The sequence below is a fragment of the Syzygium oleosum genome, unplaced genomic scaffold, assembly GCF_021117445.2.
Source record: "Syzygium oleosum isolate NSW1041296 unplaced genomic scaffold, Sole_v2.1 Sole_v2.12, whole genome shotgun sequence".
Lineage (NCBI taxonomy): Eukaryota > Viridiplantae > Streptophyta > Magnoliopsida > Myrtales > Myrtaceae > Syzygium > Syzygium oleosum.
The window spans coordinates 4,584,106-4,596,281 of record NW_026607496.1 but is presented as its reverse complement, the minus strand read 5'-3'; the positions used below and the strand labels follow the sequence as shown (position 1 = coordinate 4,596,281).

At 39.8% G+C, this 12,176-nt stretch overlaps 1 protein-coding gene across 1 annotated transcript; it reads left to right on the top strand.

The window, feature by feature from the left end:
* The first annotated feature begins 4,155 nt into the window (after positions 1 to 4,155).
* On the top strand, positions 4,156 to 9,438 carry LOC115672353 (dnaJ protein ERDJ3A). The gene is made up of 7 exons (XM_030594148.2): positions 4,156 to 4,382; positions 5,294 to 5,349; positions 6,668 to 6,741; positions 6,935 to 7,470; positions 7,562 to 7,903; positions 8,131 to 8,484; positions 8,818 to 9,438. Exons 1-7 carry the CDS (start codon positions 4,302 to 4,304, stop codon positions 9,103 to 9,105), a joined length of 1,731 nt encoding a protein of 576 aa, XP_030450008.1. The 5' UTR covers positions 4,156 to 4,301; the 3' UTR covers positions 9,106 to 9,438.
* The last annotated feature ends 2,738 nt before the right edge of the window (positions 9,439 to 12,176 follow it).

Below are 12,176 nucleotides of genomic sequence, written 5' to 3'. Positions count from 1 at the left end.
CACGTCAACAAAAATCGACCAAGGTGAGAAAAGGTATGGCCGAAAGTGGTGCTTTTAAAGGTAGAGGGACGTTTTCGAGACACTAATTTTACGAGAGCACGCATAGGAATAATTTTCCATCCTTGGAATAGGATGAGCACCATTGCATTAGTCGCGCACACCCGTACAAGCTACAACCTCCTATGGATGCACGAAATTAGGATGAGATGGACTTGGACATGACTTTAATGGGGGTAATAATGTATTTCTCTATCTTTTTCTAGGGAATTATCTCTTAATCGCTGTAAAAAAGTGAAAAAATATATGTAGATAATGCACGAAAACTCGAATACTAAACAAATATCAATCGTGATATTAAATAATAAAAATTTGTTAAAATTTCTTGAATATAGCCACTTTAATGGAAAATAATAAGATATTTCGAGAAAAAAGAATAAACACGAATAAGGTAAAGGGGAAATGGACTCGATAATAAAAAGGTCGAATGACTAAAATTGGTTACTCGTTGTGTATTTTCAAATGGTTAATTAGTGTAAAAAACGATTGATTGGTGATAAATATTGAAAAAGGTCGTAAAAGTAAATAATGTCCTCAATTCGTAAAGGGAAATGATTGAGTGAAATATAAGGAGATTTTCTTCAATACTTTTTATAGATCAATCATTTTTTTTTGCATTAATTAACCATTTAAAGTTACAAAATGAGTATCCAAAAACTGTAATTTGACCTTCTATGTTATTGAGGTGAGGCAACCTTTCCTTATTCCTTTATTGTGTTTTTTTCAAAACAACTTATTTAGTTCTATTAATATATTCATCAAGTTTTAACCAACTCACATTTTTAATATAATTATTGTTATTTAATTTTCCTATTATTAGTATTTTATTTAACTTATTTTTCTTCATTTTCACATAAAATCAAGGATAAAAGAGAATTTTCTTTCGAAAATGAGATTAAATGTAATTTTACGCCGTAAAAGTCACATGCATTGCACATGCTAATGAAAAAAGTAACAAAAAGTAAATGGCTATAACATAACGAAAATTCAGAAAAGCGATGTATAATAATTACAAAGTTTAAAGGTAACCGTATATTACTTCAAAATTTGAGATTATGTAATTTTCGCTAACTACAAATATAGCATTTACTTTTCATTTCAGTAAAAGCTATTGTCTACAGGTAAATGTTTCTAAGGACAATACATCTATTACTTTTTAATATGGAATTTATTGCCAATACGGCTATGCTAGTAAAGAGATTGGGGGTGGGGACGTTAGTATCACATGTGTGGGATTCGACTCCTGCGCTCCGCAAGAGGCGGAGCAAAAGTGAGAGTTAGAGATATGACATGAGAAAAAACATGGAATTTATTACTCCTCTTGATAAGCTACTTATAACGTGAAATTTTTTTACTTTTTTTTATGCAAAAATAACAAAACCACGCGGATAAATCACTCGCTACCGAATTGAAAGAAGATATTCGAAAGAAAAAGAAACGTGGTCCACTGTAATTTGATTCGAATTCTAAGGAAAAATGACACAAAGAGTTCAAAAACTTTGATCAAATGTGTAATGTCGTTATTGAACTTTTAATTTGCAAATATACAATTTAGTCTCTAAATTACATGAAAATGTTCAATTTCCGCTCTTATATTGATTTAAGTTAACGGCATTTGCTAATTTGGCTCACAATCTCTTAAGTTTGAACGGCGATTAATTAGTAAAAAAAAAAGTTACACAAGAATTATCCTAGTAAGATATTATCTCAAATCAGAAAATAAAAATTGACATCATTAAATAACAATGTATATGTTAATGCCTTAATTTTTTTTCCTATTCTAAAGTAGATGGATAAAAAGATAAACATGTTAACATCATCCTTTTAAAGATCCAACTCAACATATAATAATCCAAGTCATCATATAACGTCTCATTTGCCATTTGAGCAAACGTATGGACCGTGTTGAATATTTATTAATATTTTAGAGACTACATTAGATAAATTAAAAAGTTCAAAAACGAAATTACACATTGAGCCAAAGTTTAAGGGCCATTCGCGTCATTTTCCTAAATTCGAATTGACACCATGGGAGAATGGTAATACAGCAGGGACAAAAAATTAACAAAATCAAACATACCATAAAATTGATGATTGGACCTAAAGCTTATAGTTTTTTTCGAGATAAAAAATAGTTCAGTATAGATTTGCGATTGTAACTAAAGTTGGTGTTTTTTTTGGAGAATTAAACCCTAGTTTACTCTAAATCTTAACTCAAAATTAACCAATTAGAAGTTCATTATCAAATTTTGCATTTTCGTCGACACTCTCACCTTGTAAGAAAAAATAGCAACCTCCTAACGTTGATAATATTGAAGAAATAAGTGATGATTTTTGGACGTGTGGACATATTTGGGACTAGATTGAAAGTTGAGATATTTTATGAGACAAAAAAAAATTGGGATAAAATTGAGACTGTACTTAAAATCGAGGGTCTTTCTTTAGGGAATTAGCCCAACATTCGATTTAGAAAGTTACTTTAACGGTTAAGAACACCAATAGCCCTTATCGCGAATGAATAGGGAAGTGATCGGTGAAAAAGAAAAAGGGTTAATACCACGAAAAATCTCAAATTGGTACACATGTGATAAATTTATCAAAAACTAATTTTTTGACCACAAAAAATCTCAAATTGATACACTCTGGTACACTTATGATAAATTTACCCTCCATTAAATTAAATTAATACAATGAAAAATTATAAATTGGTAAATTCGTAACAAACAAAAGGGGTAAAACCCTCAACTGGTACACTCGTCAACTGCTACGTGTCATTTAACTTAATAATTTGACAGTAAAATTTAACGGACAATGACGAAGGGTAAATTTATCATAGGTGTACCAGTTTAGAATTTTTTTTGGTTAAAAAATTAATTTAGGGTAAATTTATCATAAATATATCAATTTGAAGTTTTTTTGTGGTATTAATCGAAGGAAAAATATAGAATGAAATAATGGGAAAATTCTAATTAAGGACCTCAAGTGGGGTCCTTTTTTCAAAAGAGGACCCAAAGTGAACATGGTGTCAAATAGGGGCCCAAAGTGCTCAATTCGTCTCAGGTAAGGGCCTGGGTTCGCCGGCCGGCGAGCAAAGTACTGTTCCGGCAATCGGAACAGTACATTTCCTCTCTTTTTTTTTTTTCTTTTTCTGTTTTTTTTTCTTCTCTTCCCTCCCCTCCGCCGGCCATAGCTGGGGCCGGCGGAGGCCGCCCTTGCCCGACACCAGCGAGGGTCGCCCTCGCCCGCCCAGTCGAGGGCCACCCTCGACTGGGCTGGGCGGGCGATCGCCCTGGCCGATCGCAGGCAAGGGCGACCCTCGCCCGCCCGACGCCGGCGTGGGCGGCCCTCGACCGGGTTGGGCGGGGTCGGGCGAGGGTTGCCCTCGCTCGCCGCCCTCGACTAGGCCGGGCGGGCGAGCGAGGGCAACCTCGCCCCGACCCGCCGGCCAAACCATCGAGGGCCGCCCTCGCCGGCGTCGTGCGAGGGCGAGGGTTGCCCTTGCCGGATCTGGTGAGGGTCGCCCTCGCCCGCCCGACGCCGGCGTGGACGGCCCTCGACTGGGCAGGCGAGGGCGACCCTCGCCGACGTCGGGCGAGGGCGGCCTCCGCCTGAAGCCGACGACCTCCGCCGGCCCCGACTATGGCTGGCGGAGGGGAGGGAAGAGAAGAAAAAAAATAGAAAAAGGAAAAAAAAAAAAACAGAGAAGAAAGGTACTGTTCCTATTGTCCACTAACAAGATCGCAGCTTCGCCACGGCGAGATTTGACCTACGGGGCGCGAACCTGCGCCCTTACCCGAGACGAATTGAAGACTTCTACTCTTATTCACACCATGCTCACTTCGGCCCTCTTTTAAGAAAAGGACCCCACTTGGGTCCTTAATTGGAATTTTCCCCGAAATAATTAAACCGCCGAACATTAATAAATGCTCTCTCCTCCCCAGCATCGCCATCCTGAAATCTGATTGGTCGTGGCGCGTGGAACCTCCCTTTAGTGCCACGTGGACGTGAAGAAGCCTATGCCGCGAAGCATCTGGACTCTCCCCTCTCCCGCGAAGCTTATATGAACCCGCCTAGTTTGATGTCACCCTCCCTCTTCGTCTCTCGCTCAAGCTCTCTCTCTGCTCTCTTCCGTTCGCTCGCTCGCTGTCGACATCGATTTCTTCGTCAATCTTGCCTCGATCTTCCCGGAGATTTCCAGCTCCAAGCGGCGTCGATTCTCGCCTCGCGGCAGGCAAGGTCCGGCGATGAAGATCCGTCCGTCGTTGGTGATCCTGTCGCTCCTGTGCCTCTCAGCCCTCGGAGCCAAGAGGACCGACCCTTACAAGGTGAACACCCTTCGCGGCCTTTTCCCGTGATGATGCCCCGTCCGTCGATTGAGTCGTGACCGTGTGTAGCTGGCGATTCCGGAGTTTTTTCTTTTGAATTTTACACTGGGGATTGTGTGAGTAGTTCTTGTTTCGGTTTTCTAAGGGCAGGGAAAATGTGAGATTGTCTTTATTGGTATTTAAGGGTTAGAGCACTCTTTAGCAACACAATTATGTGTAAGATCGCAGGTGCAGTGTAGCAGCGATCATAATCTTTCCATTTGCGGTAGGCTCGGGGAATTTTTTTTCAGGCGGTATGGAATCTTTCTTCGTTGATGACTCGAATCTGGTTTTGACAAAGGTTGATAGGTCCCTTAGGTGCAGGCAGCATGAAAGGTGCCTAGTTTTGGTTCATAAATTCATCCAATTATAACGTCTTTGAGTGTCATAATCGTTCACAAAGACTATCAGCAGAAGAGAAATGATGCAGACAATGGCTACGGAGTTCGTTTAAAAGTAAAAACGGTATAGTGGGAGTTTGGCAGAGGGTTCTGTGGAATGGCTTCTGCTTTCCAGTCGTTGATATTGTCAAGCTTTAGACTTCTTTTGTATAGCCTTTTAATGGTCTGCTGATACATAGAAGAAGGACCCCATAGGCAGGTCAATTGTCGCTTAATGGTGGTAATGTCGCTTAATGGTAGTGACATCCTTTTGAGCTATAGTTCTATAAGTTAATTTGGGATAAATAACTTAATCAGAAGAAAAAAGCGTGGGATATGATTAAGACTATCTGTTTGTTTTAAATGATTTATTTCAGATGTTCTTTTTGATCCTCAGTCCTAAAAGATTTATGTGGTTCTATGTCAATGCCATAATGGTAGAGTGCTCTTTAAATATGTCATGTTGTAACATTTTATATATTGTATTTTCAGGCTCTTGGGGTTGAGAAAAACGCTAGTCAGCGGGAAATTCAGAAAGCCTTCCATAAGTATGCTCCTCCTTTATTCATGTATCCTAATTCCTTATAATGTACTGTGCAGTCTCCGTTGAAAAACTTTTATTCTACATCAGTCCTGTTCTGCACTTAATACCGTGGTAGTGTGAGTATGTATGATAATCAGTAGTTGGCGATGGCAGGGTTAAATTCTGAAATTATATTGGCATTATAATGAATTTTTGTTCATCATGATTCTCTTCTTATTTGCATTTATTGTTAAGGAAGTACTTTTAGTTATATCATCCGTAGCACTGACTCTCGCCACTCCCGTAGCTGCATTTTGTGGCTTTATACACGCAACTTTTGAGGACGGTTGAACTTTTTGAGCCTTTCTTTACTGGTAAAAATGGAAAACCTTCACTTTTTTCAAAGATTAGTCCTTGTTAAGTCAATGGTTTAACGGCAATTTTACATGGTGCTTCAATAAGAAACAAATGTATGTGAGTTTCGTGGGTTTACAATTGTCTGATCCTGAAAAATCAGCTCTACTCATCATATGTTCGAGAAATCTGATTTCGTCTTTTGTATTTGCTGACATCCCTTTAAATAGGTTCTGAGAGAGCATTATTCAAATATTGAGACTTCTTATTGACAATGTTATCTCTCTTATATCTGGTGACATCCTGTGAAACGTGTTCTGCGAGTGCATTAATTTAAAAATCGAGACTTCTTGTTGGCAATGTTCTAACATTGGTATATGTTCTAACATTGGTATGTTACTTGAATGGACAATCATCATTTGGTGATCAATACTTTCAAAATTCTTGACGAATGATGGAAATTATTTTTCATATACTCTATCTTAATTTAATTTGGGGAGCATGATGCTCTTTTTCCTTCGTGAGGTCGACCCAGCCTATGTTAGTATTTATTCTGGACTAGACATGTGACCATGCGCAAACTCCTTATACATGTCAATAATTATGTGGATATCTATCATATTTACTTATCCACACATCTATGTTGTGTATGTATAAAAACTTTTAAACAAACTGTATTGAGGAGGTGATAACAGAATGGAGCACACTGCACATACAAAATGTTTCTTGAGGTGGTTAAACCTTATTAATTGTTCGATGCAGTTTTAACATGCCATGAATCTTATCTGGTTTAGTTTACAATTTCAACTGCCACGTGTAGCATATAATCAGCCCTTGGCTTTATGTGTTTCCCGTCACCTTTTAACGACCAACTTAGCATCACCCCACCCTACCCCACAAACAAAAGAAATAAAACTGTGCTCATGTATGCAGACTTGATGATGTTGTATTATTAATATTTTTCTGCTGGTATATGGATTCTTTTGCAGGCTCTCTCTTCAATATCACCCAGATAAGAACAAAAATAAAGGTGCCCAAGAAAAGTTCTCAGAGATCAATAATGGTATGTTAAAAACTTACTGGCATTGTGCTTTCTCTGCTCTTTCCTGAGGTGCATCATTTTCAAGTCCACAAGCTTATTATGTTGAGCAAATCAAAGTATATCTTTAGGCATTTATTGGTTGTGCAAAGGCAGTAGAGATATGTTCTTTCATATTGCTAGTGATTGTGATTTTGTTCCATTTTCTCTCGATTAGCCTATGAGATTTTATCCGATGAAGAGAAGAGAAAGAATTATGATTTGTATGGAGATGAAAAGGGTAATCCTGGGTTTGATGCTGGCAATCCTGGTGGTCATGGTGGATACTCTTACGCTGGTAATCCTGGTGGCCACGGTGGATACTCTTACTTTACCAATGGTGGGCCAGGAGAAACTCATTTTTCGTTCGGACCAGGTGGATGGCAGAGTGCAGGTGGCCAGGGAGCTTCCCAGGGCCATTCATATCACTTTGGTGGTTCTGGTGGTCAGAGCCCATTTAACTTTGGTTTTGATGATATATTTGCCAGCATGTTTGGTGGGGGTTGGTTTGGTGGTTCTGAATCAGCAGGGTCTCAGTCTGGGTCTAAAGGTCCATCGAAGAGTATTAGGAGCATGAATTCACAGGTGTTCAAAAAAGAAGTGGTGAATAAAGGAATGACTTGGCTTTTGTTATTTGAGACACCCGCGTTGATGAATAATCACTTGGAATCTGTTGTAGAGGAGGTCGGCCGTTCATTGGAAGGAGTTGTGAAGGTAATTGAGGTTTTCTGTTTTCGAAATCTTTTTTCATCAATTATCTTCAAGTAATGACTTCTCAGTGTTAAAATGTTGCTTGTCCTTTTAGGTCGGACGTGTGAATTGTGAGAGTGAGCCTTCTTTTTGTAAGGACCTTGGCACTTATCCTCGCAAAGTACCAAGGTTATTTGTTTATGCCTGCAAGTATGGTGATAGTGGTTCTTTGGTCGAATACAAAGGTGATTATGTTACAAAAGATTTGAGAACTTTCTGCCGTGAAAACTTGCCTCGATTCTCAAAACGAGTTGACCTGAACCATCTCGAGTTTTCCTTTGGTAACGGAGATAGCTTACCTGGGGTGATACTTTTTTCGTCCAAGAAGGATACTCCTGCCATCTGGCGTGCTCTTAGTGGCTTGTACCACAAGCGCTTCAATTTTTATGACTTGCAGGTAATAATAGGAAGCATACTATAATACTTCTGGATTGTTTTATTAACGGTAAATAGTGTAATTGTATTTGCACTTGGCTGGTTAGGGAAGAAATCAGATGTTAATTTTACTCCTTTCATTGGCCAAATAGTTCTTGGCATTGTGGAAGTGCTTTCTAGTCAATGAGATTTTGAACCTTCTAAGTCTCTAAACTGGCTATGTAGTGAATCCTGTTATGTTTCCTGCAGGTTCATGATGTTTCTGATCCAGCTATAAAAAAATTAGGGATCAATGCTCTTCCTGCTGTAGTTGGTTGGCTGAGTAACGGGGAGAAGCATATCTTGAAAGCGGGTATTTCTGTGAAAGACATGAACTCTGCTATCAATGAACTTAGTGCCTTACTTGACAGTTTTGAGAGGAAGAACAAGAAATCAGATTCAAGTCGAGCTAGAAAGGCACAGACTGAGTCAGTGAATGAGCAGATACCCATTCTGAAAGGTGCAAATTTTGATGACTTGTGCGGACAAAGTTCTCCACTTTGCATCATTGGTGCATTCAGATCCTCGAGAGCAAGGAAAGAGTTGGAATCAATTCTATCGGTGGTATGAGAATTTATTTTTCTTTTAAGGAAATAAGTTTTAGTTTTGATATTATGAACAAGGAGCATAGGATAGATATAAAAAAAAAAACTAGCGATAGGAAAGTACGATGTGCAATTGCAACTGTTGAAGTAGAGTTATAGACATGTATATTCCTTGGGATGGCTCTGTAAAAATGATGTATCCGAGCATCTGGGATTAGATGGCAGCAGAGGTCTTTAAAGAGTGATAACCTAGGTCTCATTGACAATTAATAGAATGACTTTTTTATGTGTTATCTATGTGATGCTAAGGAAACAACTTAATTTGTCTTTTCTTCCATGATTGGTGCTTCAGGTCTCTAAGAAGTCATTTTCAAGGAAACAGAGTTCATCCAATGGAAACCGAGATTCCATCTCCTATGCCCTTTTGGATGCTAGCAAGCAGCCAGCTTTTCTAAATGCTTTTGACAAGTCAGGATATAAATCATCTGATAAGGTACTTGTTGCCTACAAGCATCGAAAGGGGAAGTTCGCAATATACGCTAAAGAGTTAAACACGGAACAAGTGGAACAGTTTATTAGCTCAGTTCTTAATGGAGATGTACCGTTCACCAAGACGAGGCAGCCTCCGAAGCTCACATAGAAACCCTGATGGCTGTAAAAGTCAATTACAATTTGGGGATTCAGTTGAAAAGTCGGACTTTTAAAATGCTAAGGCATTGTACAACACTAACAATACAGTTAATCTCGACACTAAGGTGCGGCTTCGAGACTTCTGTACATAATTAGAGGAGAAGGATGAGATCTTATCCTGGTCGCGGTGGCTGCTCACATCCCGCTCTTGTGGGAAGTGATCATGATTCGTCTACATGTAATTGCTAATTTAAATCATAACGACCCTCGTTTATACGCTGTACATACGAACTTCCGTGACTGCAATTTTGAAGTATTAGAAAATGAGAGTTCTGTCTCAAAACATTCTTGGTGATTTTGTCGTTAACGTTTTGTTTCAAGACATTCTTGTTTACTGTGTTGCTACCGTTATCACCATTTTTGGCTGGGATGGAAAACTGGATGACTGGATCATGAGAATGAATTGTTCCAATCTCGAGGTTATGCAGGAGCTCTGTCCTTGCGTAAGTACATCAGCAACTCGTTTTTTAGTGAGCTTCTGATGTTATTGACCAGAGTTAGAAGAACAATAAAGCTATTTTTCCCCTGTAAATGACTTCGACTAGGTTTTCTTTCACCCTTGCTTGATGATTGCTTAACTTTAAATAGGGCACAAAGTATCCATCGTTCACTGGTGTCATTACATCTCTGTTGAAAATGCCATGATATTTCATTGAAGCGTGAACCACTCCAACATTTGGTCATCAATTGACGTTACTTGATGTCCTCTGGGATATCGCTTTAAGAGGCAGGATAACAGCTCTGGCCTCGTATGGGCATTGAGTTTAGTGCTTCTTTACTGATCTATCTCCTCCTTTCAAGGTTGAACTTCTTGTGCTGGCATCTTTTTTCTTTATGTCAAATCAGTTTTTTCCTGGGTTGGAGCTTTACTTTTTTTGAAAGCTCCCTCTTCTTTTACCTTTGACAATGAAGGCGTCACTACATTAATCGGGAACGTCCTAGAATGTATGAAATCTGGTCAGGAAGACCGAGAATTGTTTTACAACTGGATGGATCGTCTGGTTGATGTCTGACCGTAGGTTTATCTTTCTTACAGGGGACGGATATGTCCTGGACTACCTATCTATCTTGCATAGAGCATGTTAAATTTCTTGATGATTACAGCACCTGAGGAAAGCAGTTGCTTGGAAAATTTATCGGTAAACCTGATCTGATTGGAAGTCGATGATGTCGAAGTAGACACCCCAAGCTTCTTTCACCATCCCCTGAGACCCGGAGCTAGAAGTCTCTGTCCGTTTGAGCAGTAATATGTATCCATGAAAGATCTTGTCGTCTTAGCAAGAATAGTGCCTACTCTAGAGCACATGGTTTCATAAGAGGGCCCCGCCAACATGCCCGAGCCTTACTATTAAAATTGTGGCGGCCATCTCGACGGTGCCGAATAATCGTTGTGTTGATATAGTTGGAGTATCTGATGTTTGACACCTAGTTACCAATAACTGCTCATGTCGAATTGATTTTGCACTTCCATTCTTGAACTGGGAACAGCCATAGTGCATCCATCGGTTTGGTCTTTATTGATCTATACACATCTATGCACATCTTACTGTGAGTTATCTGTTACTTACAATCATTTTATTGTCTCTGTCTGACGTCCCACACTGTAGCTAGGACGTGCAGAGCAACTCTGATTAAACAATTTGCAGATGGATTACCTTCTGCGTGGACATGATATGTGGAACATGAGATCAACTCAGAGATCTTGGGTTAGTAATCCTCTGCACGCTGCGATTAGTGATTATGTGATATGCAGAGTCGGAAACTTCGTGTGCTTTAACACTACACGATATTCTCTCTCTCTATCTTAAACGTTCAATTTATTACTCTTTCTGTTCATCTGTTTTCTTGTACATTGCTTCGAAAACAATAGCAAGTATGATCATTCGATTCTCCCTCAAGTGGCAGGGGCCAGCAAATCAAAGCCTTCTTAGGTTCTGGATTGATCAAGCGAGATCTCTGGTATTCACATGGGCACCTAGTCGGCGAGTAGAGGGTTCAGCGTCTCTTTAGAGTGGCACGATCTCACTGAACATGCTCGTGCTTCCCTATGTTGCTCACATCCTAGGACAAGAATCTTTTTCCGCGAACCCACACGCTCCATCAGATTCGTCGTGGGTATGTAAAGTCCTTCCCGCTCATTCCAGTGTGCTGAGATCGAACCTTCCAAATCCACTCACAGCATATAAGAATACGCGCCGCTTCCCTGTAGTTTTATGTCTTCTACTATTTCCTTTGTACATCAGAATGAAGCGATATCTCGAGTCAGTTTGTCGTCCATACCGAGCCAGCCTGTTTGGTTCAGTCAGCGATTGATTTGCCTGGACAGAGATCTGTAAAAGAGCCGGCAAGGAATAAGCAACCACAAGACCACGTTAACGGAAGCCGAATGGCCACGTCGGGTAGGCAGGAAAATGTCACTGGGAGCAAAAGGTGGGTGCGTTCACGAGAGAGCCCTGTGAATCCCGCCTACTTTGCACCATCATGCGTGCAAGTGCAGAGTTTTGGTCAAAACAGAAACTTTCGAAAACGAAATGCTACATGCATGCGCGACTGTGCGGAAACCAGATCTGACGGGGGGGTATTGCATGCCAGCCCTGTCCTTGCACCCCAAGAAAAACTCAAAATTGATGCTGAGATATTTGAAAAAAGGCAACGAGAAAGAAAAGGGTTTCTCTTAAAAGCACTCGTTCAAAAGTTGTTGTATGGGGGTATTTATTAGGTACGCCGACATTCAAAATTAGGACGTCTACAAGTAAGACCCGATTCCAGACCTTGAGCATGTCGTGTTGTGGCTGTGCTGTAGCCGTGTCGTGTTGTCGTGTTGTGCCTTTTGTGTTTTGGTAGCGAAATAGAAAAAGTAAAACACCTTAAAATTAGGTGAAACAGTTTCCTGAATACTGCTCTAAGCTGTTGTAACGGTAATTAGAAAACACCTTGATAGATAGGTTTTTTTTTTGAACGGAACCTCGATAGATAGGTTAGTGATGAAAATTTTCTTATGGCTAGACCCTTTAATTGGAA